The sequence below is a fragment of the Lissotriton vulgaris genome, chromosome 6, assembly GCF_964263255.1.
Source record: "Lissotriton vulgaris chromosome 6, aLisVul1.2, whole genome shotgun sequence".
In the NCBI taxonomy this organism is placed as follows: Eukaryota; Metazoa; Chordata; class Amphibia; order Caudata; family Salamandridae; genus Lissotriton; species Lissotriton vulgaris.
The window spans coordinates 333,350,450-333,370,342 of record NC_141694.1 but is presented as its reverse complement, the minus strand read 5'-3'; the positions used below and the strand labels follow the sequence as shown (position 1 = coordinate 333,370,342).

The 19,893-nt window shown below is 44.7% G+C and overlaps 1 protein-coding gene across 5 annotated transcripts in view; it reads right to left on the bottom strand.

The window, feature by feature from the left end:
- The window catches only part of KIDINS220 (kinase D interacting substrate 220), a 942,023-nt gene that overhangs the window by 204,078 nt on the left and 718,052 nt on the right, over positions 1 to 19,893 (bottom strand). For 4 of the 5 annotated variants that reach the window (XM_086926367.1, XM_086926369.1, XM_086926368.1 and 1 more), the window contains exons 24-25: positions 14,769 to 14,998; positions 4,554 to 4,667 (exon numbers count right to left, since the gene is read on the bottom strand). In XM_086926367.1, the coding sequence (XP_086782493.1) occupies positions 4,554 to 4,667; positions 14,769 to 14,998 (344 nt within the window). The remainder of the gene's footprint in view (positions 1 to 4,553; positions 4,668 to 14,768; positions 14,999 to 19,893) is intronic. The other variant, XM_086926371.1, reaches the window with a different exon arrangement.

Below are 19,893 nucleotides of genomic sequence, written 5' to 3'. Positions count from 1 at the left end.
CTTACTAGGGCTCACACAACTGCCATCTGGGTCAGTGTCCTGACCTTCAGAGGACGCATTCCTGAAGGCTGGAAGGCGGAATACAGACGCTTTTTAAGGGTTGTTCAGATTCCAGGCGGGTTGGGCCACACACACAATCCAATCTCCGTGACTGTACACACCAGGATGTGGAATACGAAAAGTCCCAAACTATGCTTCAGATGCTGGAGACAGGGGACAACGCGCTTGTCAGGAAATGCAAGGCAGAGGAGGTGTGTGCATTCTAGCGGCCCAAGACCGCTGCGCACCAGCCCGACGCCGCTTTGGAGACAATGATTGGAAAAGGTGGCCGCGAAAGAAAAGTTCGAGCGTTTCCACGGTCGCGCAGCTACTAAAACAAAGTATATCAAAGTACAAGATAAAACAAGCATATCAGAATAAAAGAAGGAGGCCTCAGTGGCCAACACTTATCTGGCGGCTGCTGGAGCAGCGAAGAAAGAAGAGAGTCTTCGGAGAAATGTAAAGGGAGATTCCCGTAGCTGATTGGTTGAACAGAACTTCTTCCTTTTCCCAATGGTTTATGGGAAATAAATAATTTATTGTTGTTTAAGATGGCTGATGTGAAAATAAAGTGAAGAAAGTGGAGCATAATCCTCGCTTCCGGTCTGACATAGAATTATCTTTCCTGTGTAGAACCCTCCGGCAGTGGTTCTTGTCCATGAGGCATACTTGGGGGGTTGGGAAGACTTATTTTACAAAATTATATATTATTAAAATTCTTATATTAAAAGTAATAATGCATATACAATGAATAACAAAAATGGAAAATGTGAAAACCTTTTCTACATTTGACTGTGAATTTAACAAAAAAATTAAATATTTAAGCATTTGTTTTGGGTATACTTGTTTCTGTAGTTTTGGGTATTGGTTTAACGTTTAGATCATAGACATTGCTTAGGCCAGGGGTCCCCGGCTTCCAATAATGACTCAGTGGAGGTCTCCGAATGTCAGTAATGATTCAGTGGGGATCCCCAGAAGTCAAACGGTTAAGAACCACTACTCTACAGGATCACCATGATTCAAACCGTAGAGCAAAGACAAACATACTAGATCACGTGGTTTTGCAACAGTTCAAGCAAACCGCGCCTTTAGAAGAACAGGTCGGTGTTGGTTTCAGAAATTGGTTTAAACAGTCATAAGGAAACCATGAATACTAACAATCAATATTCTTCACACAGACCTTTTGCCACCCGAGATATAGTTATGCCACTGACATTTCAATTCGAACAAATAGAAAAGTTATAGCAGGATGACACTTAGGCAGCAAAATTACCAATATGTTGAAATGTTCATTTGAAAATGACTATACTCGTAAAATAAGGACATTCACAGATGAAACACAGAGGGAAGAGATGACCAAGCAATGGCTTAAACTATTGGTATGAAGAAGATCGTAGGTAGTCAGATATACAGATATAGAAGCTATAAAGAGGCCCTCGGAACTTTACAGGACTGTTTTTCTGACACAAATGCACCAAATCAGCCAAATATGCAGTTAATGTAATCAAGAAGTTACACAGGAAGAACTGGAAGAGGGAGTGGAAGCGGTCATTTGAGTACAGCAGACGAGCATAGTTGTCAGAAAAGGGAATCAAATTCTGCCCTTCTCACTCATTAAGTAGACCAATTTTTTAGAGGAAAGCTGCTGTTCAAAGGTATTCTACGGGTGTAAAACACTCATCAGGCTGGAGAGTTTTGTTATGCTAAAGTGAACGGCCATGCCCTCTCTGCATTCAAGTGACTAATGTGAGTAGGGTCGTTTCAAGAGAATAATCTATTGTTCAGAAAGGATGAAGTCATTTATCATACCAGTGGGTGTTATATCTATACAAAACAGCATGCTCTAAAATGGCATGCTCTTGAGTGTACACAGGTGTCATGAAAACACGAAAATTAAATCCAGCAGATATAAAGTTAAAGATGTGCATTACTTTCTACTTTGCATGTACATCGTTATCCTGTGCTTCTGAATTTGTCTCACAGTGAAAATGGATTTACACTTGAATTGTGCTATGTGGGTTCTGTACAGTGCGACAGTAATGGAGGACATTAAAAAAAAGATCTGGGCACTTTTCTGCTCTGTGCTATCCCGCCTTAACTGCTAGTCACTGGAATACAGTGCTCCTCCCTGAACAGGTGTGTATACGCAAATCTGCGTCAGGCAACTGATGACAATTTTCCTGATACACCACCTCAAGGGTCCCTCTTCAGTAACACTTTGCCTCCCTTCGTCACCTTGCAGAACTCAATTATCTAATGGAATTCAAATCATCAATCACCATTTTAAGTTTTGTGTTTGGCTCTACGAGGGCTACCCTTTCAAATTGTTTAGAATGGAGCAGCACAAATTTGCCTTGGAATCGGGATATGCTTTATTCATCTATTCAGTCACCTGACTGTAGCAAACACAAACGAAGGCCCATGAAGCATCATAGGAAATAAGGGCAGTGGTTCTCTGAGACGGTTCTATATCTTTGAAAACAGATTTGTGGCACAGACCTGTCCTGTGCATGGGAAATTACCACAGTGGAATTTCATGTTTATGAGACAGATGGAAGACTGCAAAGTACGAACGAAAGGACCTGTTGTGGAGGAAAGAGTAAGTTAGAAAGGGTCAAACAACCATGGCCATGATGTGGTGCATAAGTGGTTAGTGCACCCAAAACTGTGGTGTGATTGGTGCACTGGTGGGAGATAGAGAGAATGCCCAAAATGGTAGCCTGTATGGGCTATCCAGCAGATACATCAAGTGGCCCGATCCCAGTGCAGTATGAATGAGGGACCACTGCTGTCACAACCATGCACGTTAATATGTGATCACTTTGAAGACTTCTAGGTACTGCTAACAAAAGCTAAGCAACTATGGGATATTTAAGTAATGCCCTGCCTAACCATCAATAAACTGGGCTCTAAAACAGGTGTAAGTGTAGTAGTCAGGCTTTTAGACATACACCGATCAATTTTTTTGAAGGAGGCAAATCACTTTAATTATGTATTATTTTGCAGGTTTTAATGATAGGATTGCTTGGTGACTCTGCTTATATACAAAATGTCTTTAGAGTTTTTGATTGTGCTGTTTCTGTCGGTAAATAAAAATGATGTATATATAAAATGAGGGCTTGGTCAGGGGAAAAGAGGGCAAGATACAAGTGATAGGGGAAGCACATCAACGCAGACACAGTGACAGCATAATATGGGATATAACTGCAATGAAGGACTGCGAGAAGAGAGGTTAAATATAGGCAAGTGCTCTGGAAGGAGAGAAATTAAAGAAAGAAAGGTGAGCCAGTAAAGGGAAGACAAACACATGGGGTGGAAAAATAAATAGTAGAAAGGAGAGTGGAGATTATCATCTAAAACATAAATCAGGGTCAGCAAAAGGGTGGGCTCGAGAGGAGAAGTAACTGCTCAATGATCCCCACAAAAACAATGATCACAGAAAAATCTACAGAGATCGGGGATTGGTTACAAAAACCCAAAGAGAAATTTGATCTTCGGCACTACAAACACACACAAAGTCATATATATGTTTGAGCCTGCTCACTCCAATTCCACACAGGAATTTTAATATGTTCACAATGAAATAAACAAATAAGCACAGATCTGAGCCTGCTCACCAAACACCCATAAAAAAAAAGTACATAGTCGAGCCTGGTTGCAAAAACCCACAAAGAACCAAGGAGCGAACTGAGCTTGGGCACGATAATGCAAGTATGGAACTGATCATTCCAAATTCACATGCATAGATCCGAATCTGGTTAAATGAACTCTCAGATAACTAAGTAAAGATCTGAACTTTGTTTACTATGGATTACACAGAGGTATGGGTGATTAAAACTCTTAATGGACTTTGCACAAATCTGAACCCAACACACCTAAACCCACGTACTCTCACACATTTTCAAAACAAATATAACACATCAATAAACCAAATGGTGGAATGTTCACTGTAAGTTTAAGTGCCTGATACTCTATGCCATATGCGGGAAAAGACTGCTGAAAAGGGGTGTGACAATCTTTATTAATTTAGTGATTGAATTAATTTTTTTTTCTATACGCAAAGTAGGCAAACTATTGGGAGATTCTCTTGACAACTGCAAATTTGATCTAAACGGGGTTTGTAATACATGTATTTCTATGTCCACGCAACAACCATTAAAAGTAACTATTTCGGATTTTTTTTCAGCATTTAGGAAAACATTTGTGTGCAAAGCTGTAGCTCCCTTCACATCAAAAACACTATAAAATCTTGACAAAAAGGCATGTACTAAAAACAACATCCACATTCTTTAAAAACAAATGAAATTAATGTTTGAATATACACTGCTGAGTTGAAATCATATTCTTTTTACGTTTCTTGAGAAGGACATTGACAACAGTGGCAATAACTTACTTATTCCCATATTCATATTTGCAAAGAGCTCAGTAAAGGAGGATTAGTATTTCTTAACAAGACCAAATTACATTGTTCTGTGCTGTCGACTATGTTAGTACTTATCTATGAGAATACTTACTAGGCCACTGTTCTGATCTCTTGGTAAACCGGTTTTTACTGATGGACGTGACATGGCATGTTGGGAGTGGCCAAAGTAATACTTTGGCACGTAAACATGAGGGGCAAAGAATGGCTATGGAAAGAAACATGCGACAAAAAGGGATAAACAATAATGGAAAACAAAACAGAATTAGATCAAATGAAAAACACAAAATGAAAACTCAATTTATAAACAAGAAATGTTAATGCATGGCGATTTTTGTGGATAATGAAAACTTTAGACAGATTTTATAGACATTCGCATGGTCACATTAAAATGTATCTTTGCGTACAATCATTTTTCAACTCCATCACATTTTCTACCCTTGACATATATGGCCTCCCATCCCTAGACACCTCTGCAACAGAAGGAGCGTTGGAAAACTGTGAATTGTTGCCGCCGCCACCAAATGACTAACTGCATTAAATGAGCCCCAGCTTCATGCTCTGGAGCTTGTCTTTAATATCTGCGGCTCTGGCTGCCTATTTACGTCTGCACTTTATCTGTTGCCAGGGTGTTGTTAATAGCAATAACAGCAAGCTCCCCAGGTGATAGCAGCACACTTGTATTTCGAACTCGCCTTATGTAGATATGCTTTCATAAATTATGTAAATTATTGGTCTCATTTGGTCATTCTCCATTTTGCTTTGGATTTTTTTAAATGTCTGTGGCAGAAACGCTTCGTCAAGAAAACAATTTATACATTGACTATTTGTACTTTTAATCACGTTGCTACTTACCGGGAGAAAAGAACGTGACAATTTCACAGTCATCCAATGGACATGATTCTGCAAATGCTGATCTTTTGCTGGCGGTATTCAGCCGTTACTCGGGAAGCAGGCTTATATTTGTCCTCTGTCCTTAAAAAGAACCCTTGATCCAACTAACTCCAACCCTCAACACACCGCACCGGAGTGCGAGGTGCTGGCTCCACTGTATTTCTTGTATTAGACGAATTCCGCAGTGGCATTTTGACCCGGTAAGATCTTTCACGCTATGCAATGGACTATACCTGGCAAACATGATTTTTGTGATTTGTTTTCAGACAGTGTTACTGCGGCCATATAGCTTTGCCTATGCAACTTCCTATAGGTTAAGAAGGCCATGGAAATACTATCCAGTTCTCAACTTGTGACTAAGCAGTTCTACTGCCCTTCCTGTAATCCAAGGAAAGTCAAACCAGGCAAAAAAACATGTGTCCAGTTTTCACTGCCTTAAGATTGTGCTGGATGTAATTTATAAAAATAAAAAACATAAAGGATGAAGAAAAAACCAAATGTCACTGGATACTAAAAAACGAGAATGAAATGTATGGATTCAGCCCTTCAATGGAAATAAAATACGAAAGAAGACGACACCGAAGCTGCACTGGTAGAGGTGCAATCAACAGGGGATACGATAACTGGCCATCTGGTAGACAAAAGCCCAGCTCTTGATCATCAAAGTGTATACTGCATCATGGACCACAGGAGTACTAGAAAGGAGCCACAGAAAGCGTATCTTCGTCTACCGGAGCAATTTGGGGAATGGAAGACGCTGTGAAGAGTGCAGATCTGACGCGCTTCTGGGGTAGGAAATGGCAACCCCGAGACCCCCCACCAAGATAAATGGCAGCATAAAGGACTTTCTCTCCAAGCCCCTCCAAAAAAAACACAGGGGGGCGACACTAGCACCGAGAATGCATTGGAAGACTGAGAAGAAGAAGCCCAGTAACAAGAACTTTCCTGGAAACCCTCTTTAGAGAACTGAGGTCCGACTTTGCGGCACTAATACAAGATATAGAAACAGAGTTTAAAGAGATCAGGAGAGACATGGGTGACCTAAGTCATAGAATAGACTCTCTGGAATGAATGGGAGATGCAAGAGAGGAAGAACTGGAGGCTCACCATAGAGAACTACTGGACCTTCAGGAAAAGAATACCGAGCTTCGATACCAGACGGAGGACATTGAGAACAGACCCAGGAGAGGCAACATACGTATAAAAGGAGTACCATTGCAGGTGACAGCAAATGATCTGGAGCCGTACGACAGTTGACTCTTTCATCACTTGGCTCCCACCCTGGCACCGCAGGACATCATATTAGACCACACACATAGAGCTGGCCGCCCAGCAAGCTCGCTCGGGATTCTGCAAGATATCCTCACATGTCTACATTACTACACCCAAAAAGAAACAATTATGATGGTAGCACGAGACCGCAACACCATTTAATTTGAGGACACTAAGGTATGGCTATACCAAGATCTTTCCCCATCACATTACAGAGGCTACGCCAATTTAATCCGCTCATTAAGTTCTTGCAATGTAAAGGAGTCAGGTACAGGTGCTGCCACCCATTGCGCCAAAGAAACTCACTCTGTCCGCAACCTGGAGGAAGTGAAGGACCTGACAGAATCCGACACACCTGCATCTGGTGACACACCAAAGAATGACAATAGATTGCTAAAACTAGTCAGGAATCGGAATCAGCAAACTCTCCGATTGAGGGGGAAAAACGTGACCAAGCTGTCGGACACAGAAAGCCGAACAGAAAGGGAGGTGTTGTTGAAACAGCTGCAGAATCAGGAGATACTGGAGGAGCCGAACAGCAATTAGGGTGGGCCAATGAGTGGAGGAGACTGCAGCATCATAGAGTCAACAATATAGAGTCCTTTCCAGAGGAAGGGTGCAGACCCAAAGGCGTATGCCTAACTTGAAAAATAAGATGGTTGGCAGGCCAGTGGAGCGCATAGATCGAGGAATTGGATGAATCCGACAGTGCACTTCCGAGACCACGGACCCAGCTTCCCACATGTTGGACGATTTAGAAGGAGGTCGATGTCCAATCTTTGATGAGTATTGTTTTAGTTTAGTTTCTTGTCTCTCTTCTCTTCTTTCCTGGCAATTTCTGAACATTTCCTGATGATGCTCACTCAGGCCTCCTTTATACTTAACTCCTACAGGGAGGGTTTAGGATGGCTATGTACGGACTCACAACAAACACAACCCAACAGCCAGATTGATGGTCAGAATAAATAGTTATAATGTGAGGGGGCATAATGAAGTGGCGAAGTGGCTGGCACTCCTGTCCATGCTAAAAGAATCTAAATATGATATCTGCTTATTACAAGAAAAGCATCTGATTCCAGCAGATCAGCGGCAAATGAGATCTCGCTGGTCCAAATCCCAGTATTTTTACACAGGGGAGGGGGAAAAAGGCAGGGGTGGCAACCCTATTGGGCACGCATTTTGAGGGTAGAGTTGGGCACACATTTTGAGGGTAGAGTCCTCCTCCGCCTACTATTACTACTCCTACTCCTATTACTACTACTCCTCCCACTCCTCCTACTACTCATCCTCCTCCTACTACTCCTCCTACTACTGGGGGAAATGTTTAATGTTCACATGGGGGGGGTACCTTGGGTTGCAGTGCACAGAGACCCATGTGGGAGGAGAGCCAGCAGGTGGCAAAGCATAAGGAGGGAGACAGTCTAGGCATAGTAACATCTTCTCATGGTTGACAAGCAACAGAACAAATGCATGTCTTGGAATATCGGAGGCATGCACACAATGACAAAATGCCACAAAGTCCTCTCATACATTCGGCGCTGAGGAACCCAGACAGCCATATTACAATAGATGCACCAAACACAGAAAGGGAAGCCTTGCAGAGACGGTGGAGGGGCCAGCTCTTTTACACTACCTACTCGGCATATGCACGGGGGGTGCTAATATGGATCCAAGCGGGGGTTCCATTCCAACTGACAGACGCACTGGTAGATACGGAGGGTCGATACGTAGCTATAAATGGGTGACTAGAGGGTTGATAGATCAGTATAATTAGTATCAATGCCGCCAATGCAGAACAACCAGCCATCTTTCGAAACCGAACCACAGCTTGGTGCAATACCGGATGGGCACTACCCTAATGGGGGGGTGATTTTAACGCACACGTTACTTACCTTCTGTAATGATATATCTGTAAGAAACATTAGTTAGTTATAGATTCCTTACCTTAAATCACCCCCAGGCCTCAGACTGAATCCGGAACGTTTTTTCATCAGCAGTACCTCTGAGCGTCGGAAGGCGGCATTGGTCGGCTCGGTGTTCGTCGTCGGGGTCACCCGGATGGCGTCGTGGCAGCTACTTAGACGCCGCCCTCGCGTGCAGACGTCAGTTCTGTACACGACTTTCTGCATAAGAAACGCAGAGCCATGCAAGACACTGGCCATTGGTGCACAAAACTAGGGCCCTGAAAGGATGTCCTTAACCCTAGAAATCAGTTCGCAGAACGGGGAGGATGGGTCATGCGGTAAGGAATCTATAACTAATTAATGTTTCTTACAGATATATCGTTACCAAAGTTGAGTAACTTGTGCATCTGAAAGAAACGCGTTAGTTATAGATTTCTTACCTAAGAATAGATACCCCAGCAATACAACCCCGGTGGTTGGTCAGCGAACCAAGATCACACCAGAAAATCCTGGAGAACAGAACGGCCAAAGAAGTGGTCTCTCTGGACTTGGCTGTCCAGGCAGTAGTGTTTGGTGAACGTGTGCAGCGATGCCGACGTGGCTGCCTGACAGATGTCATTCAGAGTCACTCCCCTTCCCAGGGCAGTAGTGGCTGCTGTGGCCCTGGTGGAGTGTGTGCGTAGCCTGACTGGAGGCTCCTTTTTTAGCTACAGAGTAACAAGCCTTAATACACAACATGACCCATCGAGAAATGGTGCATTTGTGTATAGTCCGAACCTTCTTTGCACCCACGTAACCAACAAAAAGTTGATCATCCACCTGGAACTCTTGTGTGCGTTCCAGATAGAAGGAGAGCGCACGTTTTGGGTTCAGATGGTGGAGTCTCTTTTCTTCCTTTGAAGGATGCAGAGGCAGAAAGAAGGTGGGCAAAGTAATGGTATGCCCGATGTGAAAGGCAGGAAGGATGGACGGGTCTGGAGAACCACCTTGTCCGGATGAACAGATAGGAAAGGAGGTTTTGAAGAAAGAGCCTGGAGCTCACTCACTAATTTAGCAGAAGTGATGGCTACAGGAAAGCAGTTTTAAGAGTCAGAAGGTGTATAGGATAGTGATGCAGTGGCTCAAAGGGATAGGTTAGCACAAGTTTCAAGAACAACTGAGGCATAACAAAGGGGATTGGAGGAAAAAAATGTGTTAAGCCTTTCAGGAAACTGTTAACTACCGGGGACTTGAAAAAAGAAGGCTGATCAGGCAACCGAAGGAAGGCAGTGATAGCTGAAAGACAGCCCTTGATGGAGCCCAGAGCAGAGCCCTGCTGGGCCCAAGAGAGAAGAAACAAGAGTTCCTCGGAAAGAAGGGCAGAAAGGGGATCCACAGCCTTTGCTGTGCACAATGCCACAAATTTGTTCCACCTACAGGCGTATACCGTCTTAGTGGAGGGATGCCTGACTGCCAAGATTACATCACAGACTTCAGGAGGCAGGTCGAAAGACATCAACTGCCGCTGCTCAATCTCCACCCAAGGAGGTGGAGACTGGACAGGTTTGGGTGGAGAACGGTCCCCTGCTGCTGCGACAGAAGATCCTCCTGAAGAGGCAGTCTGATCGGAGGACCGATGGCCATGTTGAGCAGCTCGGGATACCAGACTCTTTGTGCCCAATCCGGAGCCACAAGAATGACTTGGGCCCGGTCGCGCCTGATCTTCTTCAGCACTCTGGGCAGAAGTGGTATAGGCGGTAAGGCGTACAACAGACCACAACTCCACTCGCGATGAAAAGACGCGCCAAGCGAGTGCGGCCTTGGAAATTCCAAGGCGCAGAATTGCTGACATAGCGCGTTCACTTCGGTTGCAAATAGATCTAACCAAGGCTCTCCCCACTGTTGAAAGAGACCTTGCATCACCTCCAAGTGAAGACGCCATTCGCGATCCATCAAGCACCTGCGGCTGAGTTAGTCTGCCCTGGCGTTCAGAGAACTGGCCAGGTGTTGAACCACCAAGGAAATGCCCTGATGTTCCAGCCATGTCCAGAGGCGGAGGGCCTCCTGACATAGGGTCCATGACTCCACCCCGCCCTGTTTGCTGCAATACCACATGGCGGTGGTGTTATCCATGAACACCTGCACTACTCTTCCCCAGACAGAAGGAAGTAATGCCTTCAGTGCAAGACGAATCGCCCGGAGCTCCAGAAGTTTGATGTAAAGCCTGGACTCCGCCAGAGACCAGAGGTCTCTGATCTTCACCTCTCCCATGTGGCCACCCCATCCCAGAAAGAATGCGTCTGTCACCACAGTTTGGTCTGGATGGGAAAGGGAGAGGGATCTGCCATTGACCCAATCCTGGTTCGCAAGCCACCACTGCAGTTGTTCAGCATGAGCAGTGCCCTCGGAGATCTGGACGCAATCGGAGCGATTCCCCTGATGCTGCGCCCAGCAGGATGCAGTAGGCCATGAGGTCCAGCAGCCTCAGGGTCAGTCTGACCGAAACCCGGGATAGAGGCTGAAAGATCGGAATCATAGCCCGAATATCCCGGACTCGCTGTTCCGGGAGGATAGACCCGAAACCGCGATGTGTCCAGAACTGCTCCAATGAAGAGGAGCTTCTGAGAGGGAATCAGGTGAGACTTCGGTACATTGATGGAGAACCCCAGCAAATGCAGGAGGTCGGCCGTAGTCTGGAGGTGGGAGACGACAGCCTGGGGGTGAGCCAGCTTTCCAGATAGGGGAAGATTGGAACCCCTGATCTGCACAGATGAGCTGCGACCACCGCCATCACTTTCGTGAACACCCGAGGGGTGCTGGTAAGGCCAAAGGGGAGTACAATAAACCTGAAAATGCTCGTGGCCTACCGTGAACCGTAGGTAAGGCCGATGGGCTGGCAGGACGGGGATGTGAAAATAAGCATCCTGCAAGTCCAACGCTACCATCCAGTCTTGCATGTCGAGGGCAGATAAGACCTGAGCAAGCGTGAACATCTTGAATTTCTCCTTCCGGAGGAAGCGATTGACGTCCCCGAGGTCCAAGATAGTACCCATGCCCTTGTCCTTCTTGGGAACCAGAAAGTAATGGGAATAACAACCACGACCTACTTCTGGGACAGGAACGCACTCGATGGCTCCCTTGGCCAAGAGAGCTGTAACTTCCTGCTGGAGAAGAGCCAGATGATCCTCCGACATGCAGTGGTATTATGGTGGCATGGCTAGAGGGGTAGTCTTGAAGGGGAGGGAGTAGCCCCTTCGGACTATTTGCAAAACCCACCTGTCTGACGTGATGGTGCACCAGAGGGGGAGTTGATGCCGAATCCTGCCGCCCACTGGCGTTTGATGGGCCTGAAAGGTCGGACTAGGAAGATTTGGAGGCTGCTGAAGAGGGGGGTTGGTGGAATGGCCCGCCCGCTGGCCCCCGGAACCTCACTGGTTGTTTCCACGTCCCCGGCCACATGAAGGTTGGGTAACTTGCTGCGGCCTGCGGGCCTGGGCGGGACATAGCGGGGCAACCCTTCTGTAGCCTAGAAAGGGGCAAAAAGCAGACTGTGCCAGACGGGTGGAGAGGTCCAAGGACTTGGCCGTAGCCTGTGAGTCCCTGAAGTTCTCTAGGGCGTTGTCTGCTTTGTCCCCAAAAAGGTGATGGCCATCATAGAGCATGTCCATCAAGGTCTTCAGGACACCCCCTGAAAAGCCAGTGGACCTCATCCAGGCGTAGCGCCAAAGCGCTACCGATGTTGAAATGGTCCTTCCTAGAGAGTGGGCGGTGTCCAGCCCACAACGGATTGTAAACTTTGCCTCATCTCTCCTGGTGGCAACAGCCTGGGAGAGCACTGCGCGGGCCTCTCGGGACACTGAGGTAGCACTTGCGCCACCTCATCCCACACTGAGTGCGAACAACTGCCCAATAGACATGCAGTGGTTACGGACCGCAGTCCTAAGCTGGTGGAAGAGAACATTTTCTTGCCAAGGTGGTCCAGCTTCTTGGATTCTCTTTCCAGTGGAGCTGTAGGGAAGGCGCTTTTAGAGGTGGAAGCTTGAACTACCAAGCTCTCAGGGGTCGGGTGTTGGGAGAGGAAAGTGGGGTCGCCCAGAGCCAGATGGTGGCGTCGGGCAATCATCCTGTCCACAGGAGCCCCCATGTTGGGCCTGGACCACGTGCTCAAAAGGACGTCTGTGAGGGCCTCATTAAACGGCAGCAGGGGCTCCTAAGAGCTCGAACCCTGTTGAAGCACCTCTGTCAGGAGGTTAGTCCTGACCGCCACCATAGGAAGCTTGAGGTTAAGAGCCTTGGTCGCCCTACGCAACACCAGTGCGTATGACGCTCCCTCCTCCGTAGCCACAGTAGGAGGAGACAACATGCCAAGGTCAGGAGAGGTGTCAAGACCACTGGCATCCCCCAGTTCCTCTCTCCAATCCTGCTCAGTATCTAACTGGTGAGTTAAAGGGTCACCTGACCCCTCCCAGTCCTCCTCATCATCCTCTGGGTGCCACTGTTGTTGAAAAGGGACCCCAGGAGTGAACAGGGGCACAAAAACCCCACCAGGCGCTGGATCTGCATCTGACGACGCCGGTCCGGGTCCGTGTCCACGTCGGGAAGGAGGCCGGGGAGCCAACCGGCGCCAAATGCGGTAGTGGTGCCGTAAGGAGCGGCGCCAGTGGAGGTGTAACAAGGTCAACTGGCGCAGATCCGGATCCATGCCTGCATCCATGGGGGAGTAGACCCTTCAAGCTCCAATCGCGGAACCGCAGGAGTGGCACCACCCGCGTCCCTCGTCGGATCAGCTAACCAACTAGAAGTCGAGGAGCGACGATGCTTCTTCGACTTCTTCTTATGCTTCGACTTATCCGACCGCAAGTGTGAAGACTTAGATGATTTCGAACCAGAATGGTGGTGGCTCCCCAACCGGTCCCTCAACCTCCATCTTGACTGGGTCCTCGAACGGATCGGAGCCGACTGTCGGCATTCAAGCAGCTTTCGGGACCACTCCAGCAAAGCCTTCGGCGCCATCGACTGACAGTCGGAGCACAACTTGGGGTCATGGTCGCACATTAGGCAAAAGAGGCACATGCGGTACGGATAAGTCACAGACATCAGTAGGTTACAGGAACCGCAGGCCTTGAAACCGGGCATCCCACGTGCACCTGTTCTGAGTCGGAGACTCAAAACAAGAAGTCAACAAAAGTCGAGAAAAATGTTGTCAAAAAATTACTGCGCTACCATTCTTTCCGGATCTGCACTGGCTGGTGCGGAAAAATAAAGAACTGACATCAGCACGCGAGGGCGGCCTCTAAGTAGCTGCTGTGACGTCATCCCGGCGACCATAACGCCGATGACGGACGCTGAGCCGACCGACACCACCTTCCAATGCAAAGAGGTACTGCTGACGAAAAAACTTTCAGGATCCAGTCTGACGCCTGGGGGTAATTCTAAGGTAAGAAATCTATAACTAACGTATTCATTTCAAATAAAGTTGCTTCCTAAAAATGAGCAAAGGAAGTTCAGAACCACCAAAACAAAGAGATGGCAAAGAGGGCATGTTCCATGGAGGAGACAAACACAGGACGGAAATGCAGAAACAAGGAATGGCATCCAATAGTAAGCAAATAAATGAGAGTGACAGTAAAGCCAACCTGTGGTAGACGGGCTGCAATCTCCTGTGTATTCTTGTTAAGTCCACAATATGTTTTTCAAAAACAAACAGCTTGCGATGTTTTGAAGGCTTGACTTAAAAACTAACCTTTGTATCCAAATGGCGGGTTTAACATGCTTGCAGATGAAGCCTCTCACTTTGTTCATGGGGCTTTTAGACATTTCTCACTGTTTCAATAATAATTTTGAGCTACATGCATTTTTTTTATCTTTTCAAATTTAACAAATTTAATAAACAGACACCGTTTTCATAAGGCGTAGTCTTCATTATGGACCAATAAGTGTTACACTACAAGGAGCATTAATACAAGGTTACACTATTATGACATGGTACAGCACACACAACATCTGTAAGCCTGAAGGGAGCCTCTAGGTTGGATTTCTATGCATAATACTTTCCCTGCCCTTTCATGCTCAGCTATTTATGATTTCTAAAATTCGAGAAACAAGTGCTTTTTGTGTACCCTTTTTCCCACTTGTTGTATTAACCATAAAACACGCACTACCAATATTATGTTGCCTAATTCTGAATAATCATGAAATACAATTTTCTTTTCTATTTGTATTAAAAGAACTGTTGGATGATCCTTCTAGAAATACCTTACCCTATTATAAAATGGATGCTGAGGTCCAGTCATGCCACTATAGTAGCTGCTTGGAGGTTGTGGTGGTGAGACAACTCCAGGGTGGAATGGTCCATTGTATGATGCTGAAGGGGAACACACAGATGAAGGCTGGCTCAAAACAGATGTTGCCCTTGGGGGTGCCTCTTGCAATGGCAGTGTTGGGTATGGCAGTCCTCCAATATTCATCTGATCTCTTGCAGCACGGACATCTAGGCAAATAGGAATAATGGGCACATCACAATAGTGAAGTAGAAGGGGATGGTGTGTTTTAACAATAAAAAAGTGCAAAGCCAATAGCTCAAGCATCGACAGCAGACCTATTGGTTTTCGCCACAGATCTTTTTTAGGTTAATTTACGACTCAAAGATGGCTGCCCATGCGTGCTAAATCATTCAACAGCCATGTTTGAATTAGTTTTCATAAAGTTTTCTGCAAACACATTCAACGATGGCCACCAGTTCATGCACAAGTATGGGCACACATGGGCGGCCATCTTGGAATGCTTCTTGTAATAAAAGATGTAGAAAAAGCATACAAAGACGCCTGGTCATACACCCACATGCATGTTTGAATATGGGCTGGCCTTTGGCATAGTTTTAAAAGGCCATTTCAATGCAAACTTCAGTGGTCACGAAGGATACAGCTTACTGCAAAGGCAGAAAGGCCCCACAGCAACGCCTGGGAATTTGCAAAATAAAATTTTAAAAATAACTTCTTTTATTGTATTAATTAATTATTAATGTCAATGGGACAAAACCACATTAGTCTCTCGGACTCAAGAGGAAAACGCTGTAATCTGATATGGACATTATGCAGAGGCAAACAGCTGTCTCTCACAGTGAGAAAAGTCAGTGGCTTATGTGAGCTGACCCATTGTCCCATACCGTATGCTGAGGAGGGTGGAAAGAAAATGTGAATGGCACTACAAAAGATCAAAGAATAAAGGGTTTGACTGAAAGCCCCCTATGTTTTCATGCATTATTAGGGATTTCTGCAAAAGACTAACAAGTTTGGCTAATGTCAGACCTAAAAACAAATGTGTATATTTTTATCCTGGACAGAATTTTCATAAATATTTTAAAACACAGCACACAAATGTCCTACTTACTTTGTGGATACAAATCAGAGGCGAGGAAACATAGTTTTCTATGATCAAAATCTTTAATTAATTCATCTAGGAGCCAGGATCTTAACCCTTCACATTCTAGAAAGTTTACTTATGTTGTCCTAAAAAGCTGATAAAATCAGTTGACCATTCAGGTGAATCCAAGAGCATTAACAAAAAAAGGGGACCCCCCCCTCTAATAATACTTGAGGCCAGGGAAAGAGGGGAATTACAATCTATACAGTGCTAAATATTTCCCTCAAAGCCTATATATAGTTTCATTCAGACATTGTTCATTTACATTTGAATATACACCAAGGTGCAACAGTGACACATATGATCATCTCATTGTTATTGTTTTATTATATCAAATCTTGTTTCTCTTTTTCTTAAAAAACACATCTTTTTTCTTTTCTTTTTAGATAATTCTTTTCAAAAACAGTGTACACATAGACATTTCTTGAATTTTCAATGGTTATAAACCCATCTATGTTGATAAGAATTTCAATCAAAAAGAAGTCTTTTTCATGAATACACAAAAAAGTATAACAGAAAATATACTTTTATAGAAAAAACATATACAGTCTACCTGGTTAGAATTGAATAAATACAAACATACTACCAAGCATTCATGCAGCCACTTTCACACCAACCACAAACATACAATATCTGTACACGGTTGAGTCTAATGTGCGGCTAGGAAATCCCTGCCACAACTGGAACCACAGTGCCAAGTGCAGTGTTCCACGCATGGTAGACGAGCGTTTCGGTGGAATTCAGGTCTTGATACCACCTTCCTCAGGACCTATCCAGATAACTGTTCCAAATTTTCATTTGACCAGGGAATACAATGAATGAAAGGATTCATATGCTATGTCCAATACTGGAGTCAATCCGGATTGCCAGTAAAAGGTACCTCTATATACAATCGTTTTAATTGTTGTCACATGTGATTTTCCTTAACCTCCACAGTAGTTTTCAGACAGCATCATCTCACGTATGTACTTGTGAGTAGATTTGTTATCAGTTATCCTAAAAGCATATGATGATCTTGATATAATAATTCCTTTTCATATATATATATATATCACTGAAAAAACCATAGGTTATAGACCATATATAGTTAGGGATTAGCATTTAAAAAACCTTATTTTATTTGCACAAAACCATTGAAATTCCATATATAGTTAGTTGCACTAACTATATATCGCGGACCCGCAATCCACTGCTAATGATGTCACATATTACATCATTCATGACATGGTCAGTGACATCACTGATGACATCACTGATGACATCTCAAATGACATCACTGATGACATCACTGATGACATCTCAAATGACATCACTGATGACATCACTGACATCTCATTTGACATTACTGATTACATCACTGATGATATCATTTATGTGATAATACATCTTCAGACTCTAATATAACCTTTGATACACTCAGTGTAAACAGGCACTCACAGACTGTCACACATCCATGGAGTTACTCACACACCTATTCAGTCATGCAAAGAGTCAATCACATCTCCATTTCCTTAACTATACAGTTATACACACCTTACTTATTCAAACATATACTAACACATATTTACTCTCTTATACAATCCTTGATACAACTTCACAATGATTCATACAGCCACTCTCACATTCACTGACTCTTATGTTCAGTTATTTATATATGTCAACTCTCACATGGAGTGTGTTTTACATATGTACTTACTTTGACATGTAGAACTGAGATATCCATTCACTCACCAATATACTCATGCACACAGTCAACTGTCCATACAGCTGTTTCTACATGCACTTTGAACCCATACACCTAGGGAATCAACCGCTCACACATCTATGCACAGAGTTATACACCTCCCAGCCACCCACACACACACTCAGTCTCCCATACAAATACTTGGGCAACCATTCAATAACCCATATAGTTACTGATATAGCTACTGATTTAAACATGCAGCAGTTTACAGAAGAACATAAATATTGATTGCCAAATTAAGACACTTTAATCACTAACCCATGCACTCAGTGAGACACATTTAATCATTCTCTCATACAGTCATTCATGCACCTACTAAATCCTTCATCCAGACACTTATACATCCACTCATTCTTCAATATGTAAGACATATTTTAACTTTACAGAAACATACAGTCACTGGGTGTTGTCATCAGTGATGTCATCAGTGATGTCATTTGAGATGTCATCAGTGATGTCATCAGTGATGTCACTGACCATGTCATGAATGATGTAATATGTGACATCATTAGCAGTGGATTGCGGGTCCGCGATATATAGTTAGTGCAACTAACTATATATGGAATTTCAATGGTTTTGTGCAAATAAAATAAGGTTTTTTAAATGCTAATCCCTAACTATATATGGTCTATAACCTATGGTTTTTTCAGTGAATTTTCAAGGTTTTGTAAATGCAAATTCCTAACTATATATGGTCTATAACCTATGGTTTTTTCTGTGAATTTCATTGGTTTTTTAAAAGCTAATATCTATAGCTGTAAAATATATTCTTTATTAAGTGACGTATCACGTAGCCCGTGAGACGCCTCATGATGCATCGCATAACCGTGACGTATCGTCTCTGCAGCGCAAACCAAACCCAAAACGTAAGCGCGCCAGAACACGCTTAAAGATATATATATATTTTTTTAACCTTAATTAGACAAAATCCACACGTGCACATATCACAAACGTTCAAAAAACACAATATGTCGCACTACCGTTACGCTGCCGGTTAGCTGCCCGGTTAACGTACCAGGAAGCACCTTTACCGCGAAAATCGCAATTTTTTTTTTTTCACCCCCCAGGGAACTTTAATAGCCCCCTCATCAATCCTAGGGGTTCAGGAGGGGTCTGCCTTACCCCTTTCATTCATTTACACCTTTTTTTTTTCCACCTCTTGTCTCTCGATCCCACAGAGAGACAAGATGGCGGCCGCTCCAGACTGTTTACAATGATAACAGCCAATCAGCTTCTCCTCAGACTCCCGTTACACTGCCGATTAGCTTCCCGGTAGCTGCCCGGTTAGCTGCCCAGTTCGCGTACCAAGACGCGTCTCTACGGCGTTTGTTTTTTTTTGGCCCCACGTGGCTTTATAATATCCCCCTCATAAATCCTAGGGGGTCAGAAGGGGTCTACCTTGCCCTGTTTCCTTCATTTCCCCCTTTGTTTTGGCCTCCTCTTGTCTCTCGATCCTACCGAGAGACAAGATGGCGGCCGCTCCGGACTGTTTACAATATTGACAGCCAATCAGCTACTCCTCAGACTCCCGTTACACTGCCGGTTAGCTTCCCGGTTAGCTGCCCGGTTAGCTGCCCGGTTCGCGTACCAAGACGCGTCTCTACGGCGAAAAAATCTGATTTTTTTTTTTTTTTTTGGTTACACTGCCGGTTAGCTTCCCGGTTAGCTGCCCGGTTAGCTGCCCGGTTCGCGAACCAAGACGCGTCTCTACGGCGAAAAAATCGGATTTTTTTTTTTTTTTTTTTGGGCCCGGCGTGGCTCTATAATATCCCCCTCATCAATCCTAGGGGGTCAGGAGGGGTCTACCTTGCCCCCTTTCCTTCATTTCCCCCTTTGTTTTGGCCTCCTCTTGTCTCTCGATCCTACCGAGAGACAAGATGGCGGCCGCACCGGACTGTTTAGAATGTTGACAGACACCGGAGAGCCAATCAGCTTCGCTTTGCAAAGTTCCGATACGCGAAAAGTTCGCGAACCGGTTAGCTGCCCGGAGCGCTGTTACAGATATATATCTTGATTTAAACGTTAATTTCTCAAAATCCACTGAAGCACATATATTGAGACCTAGCAAAGGCACATCGGGGTACCAGTCCCTACAATTTTGCCAAGTTTCGTGGAAATCCATTCAGCCGTTCGGGCTAAAAGTGAGTCCAACCGCCCTATGGAAATTAACATGGGAAAAACGCGTTTTGGGACCCCCCTTTTTTCTCGGCCCCCCCTTG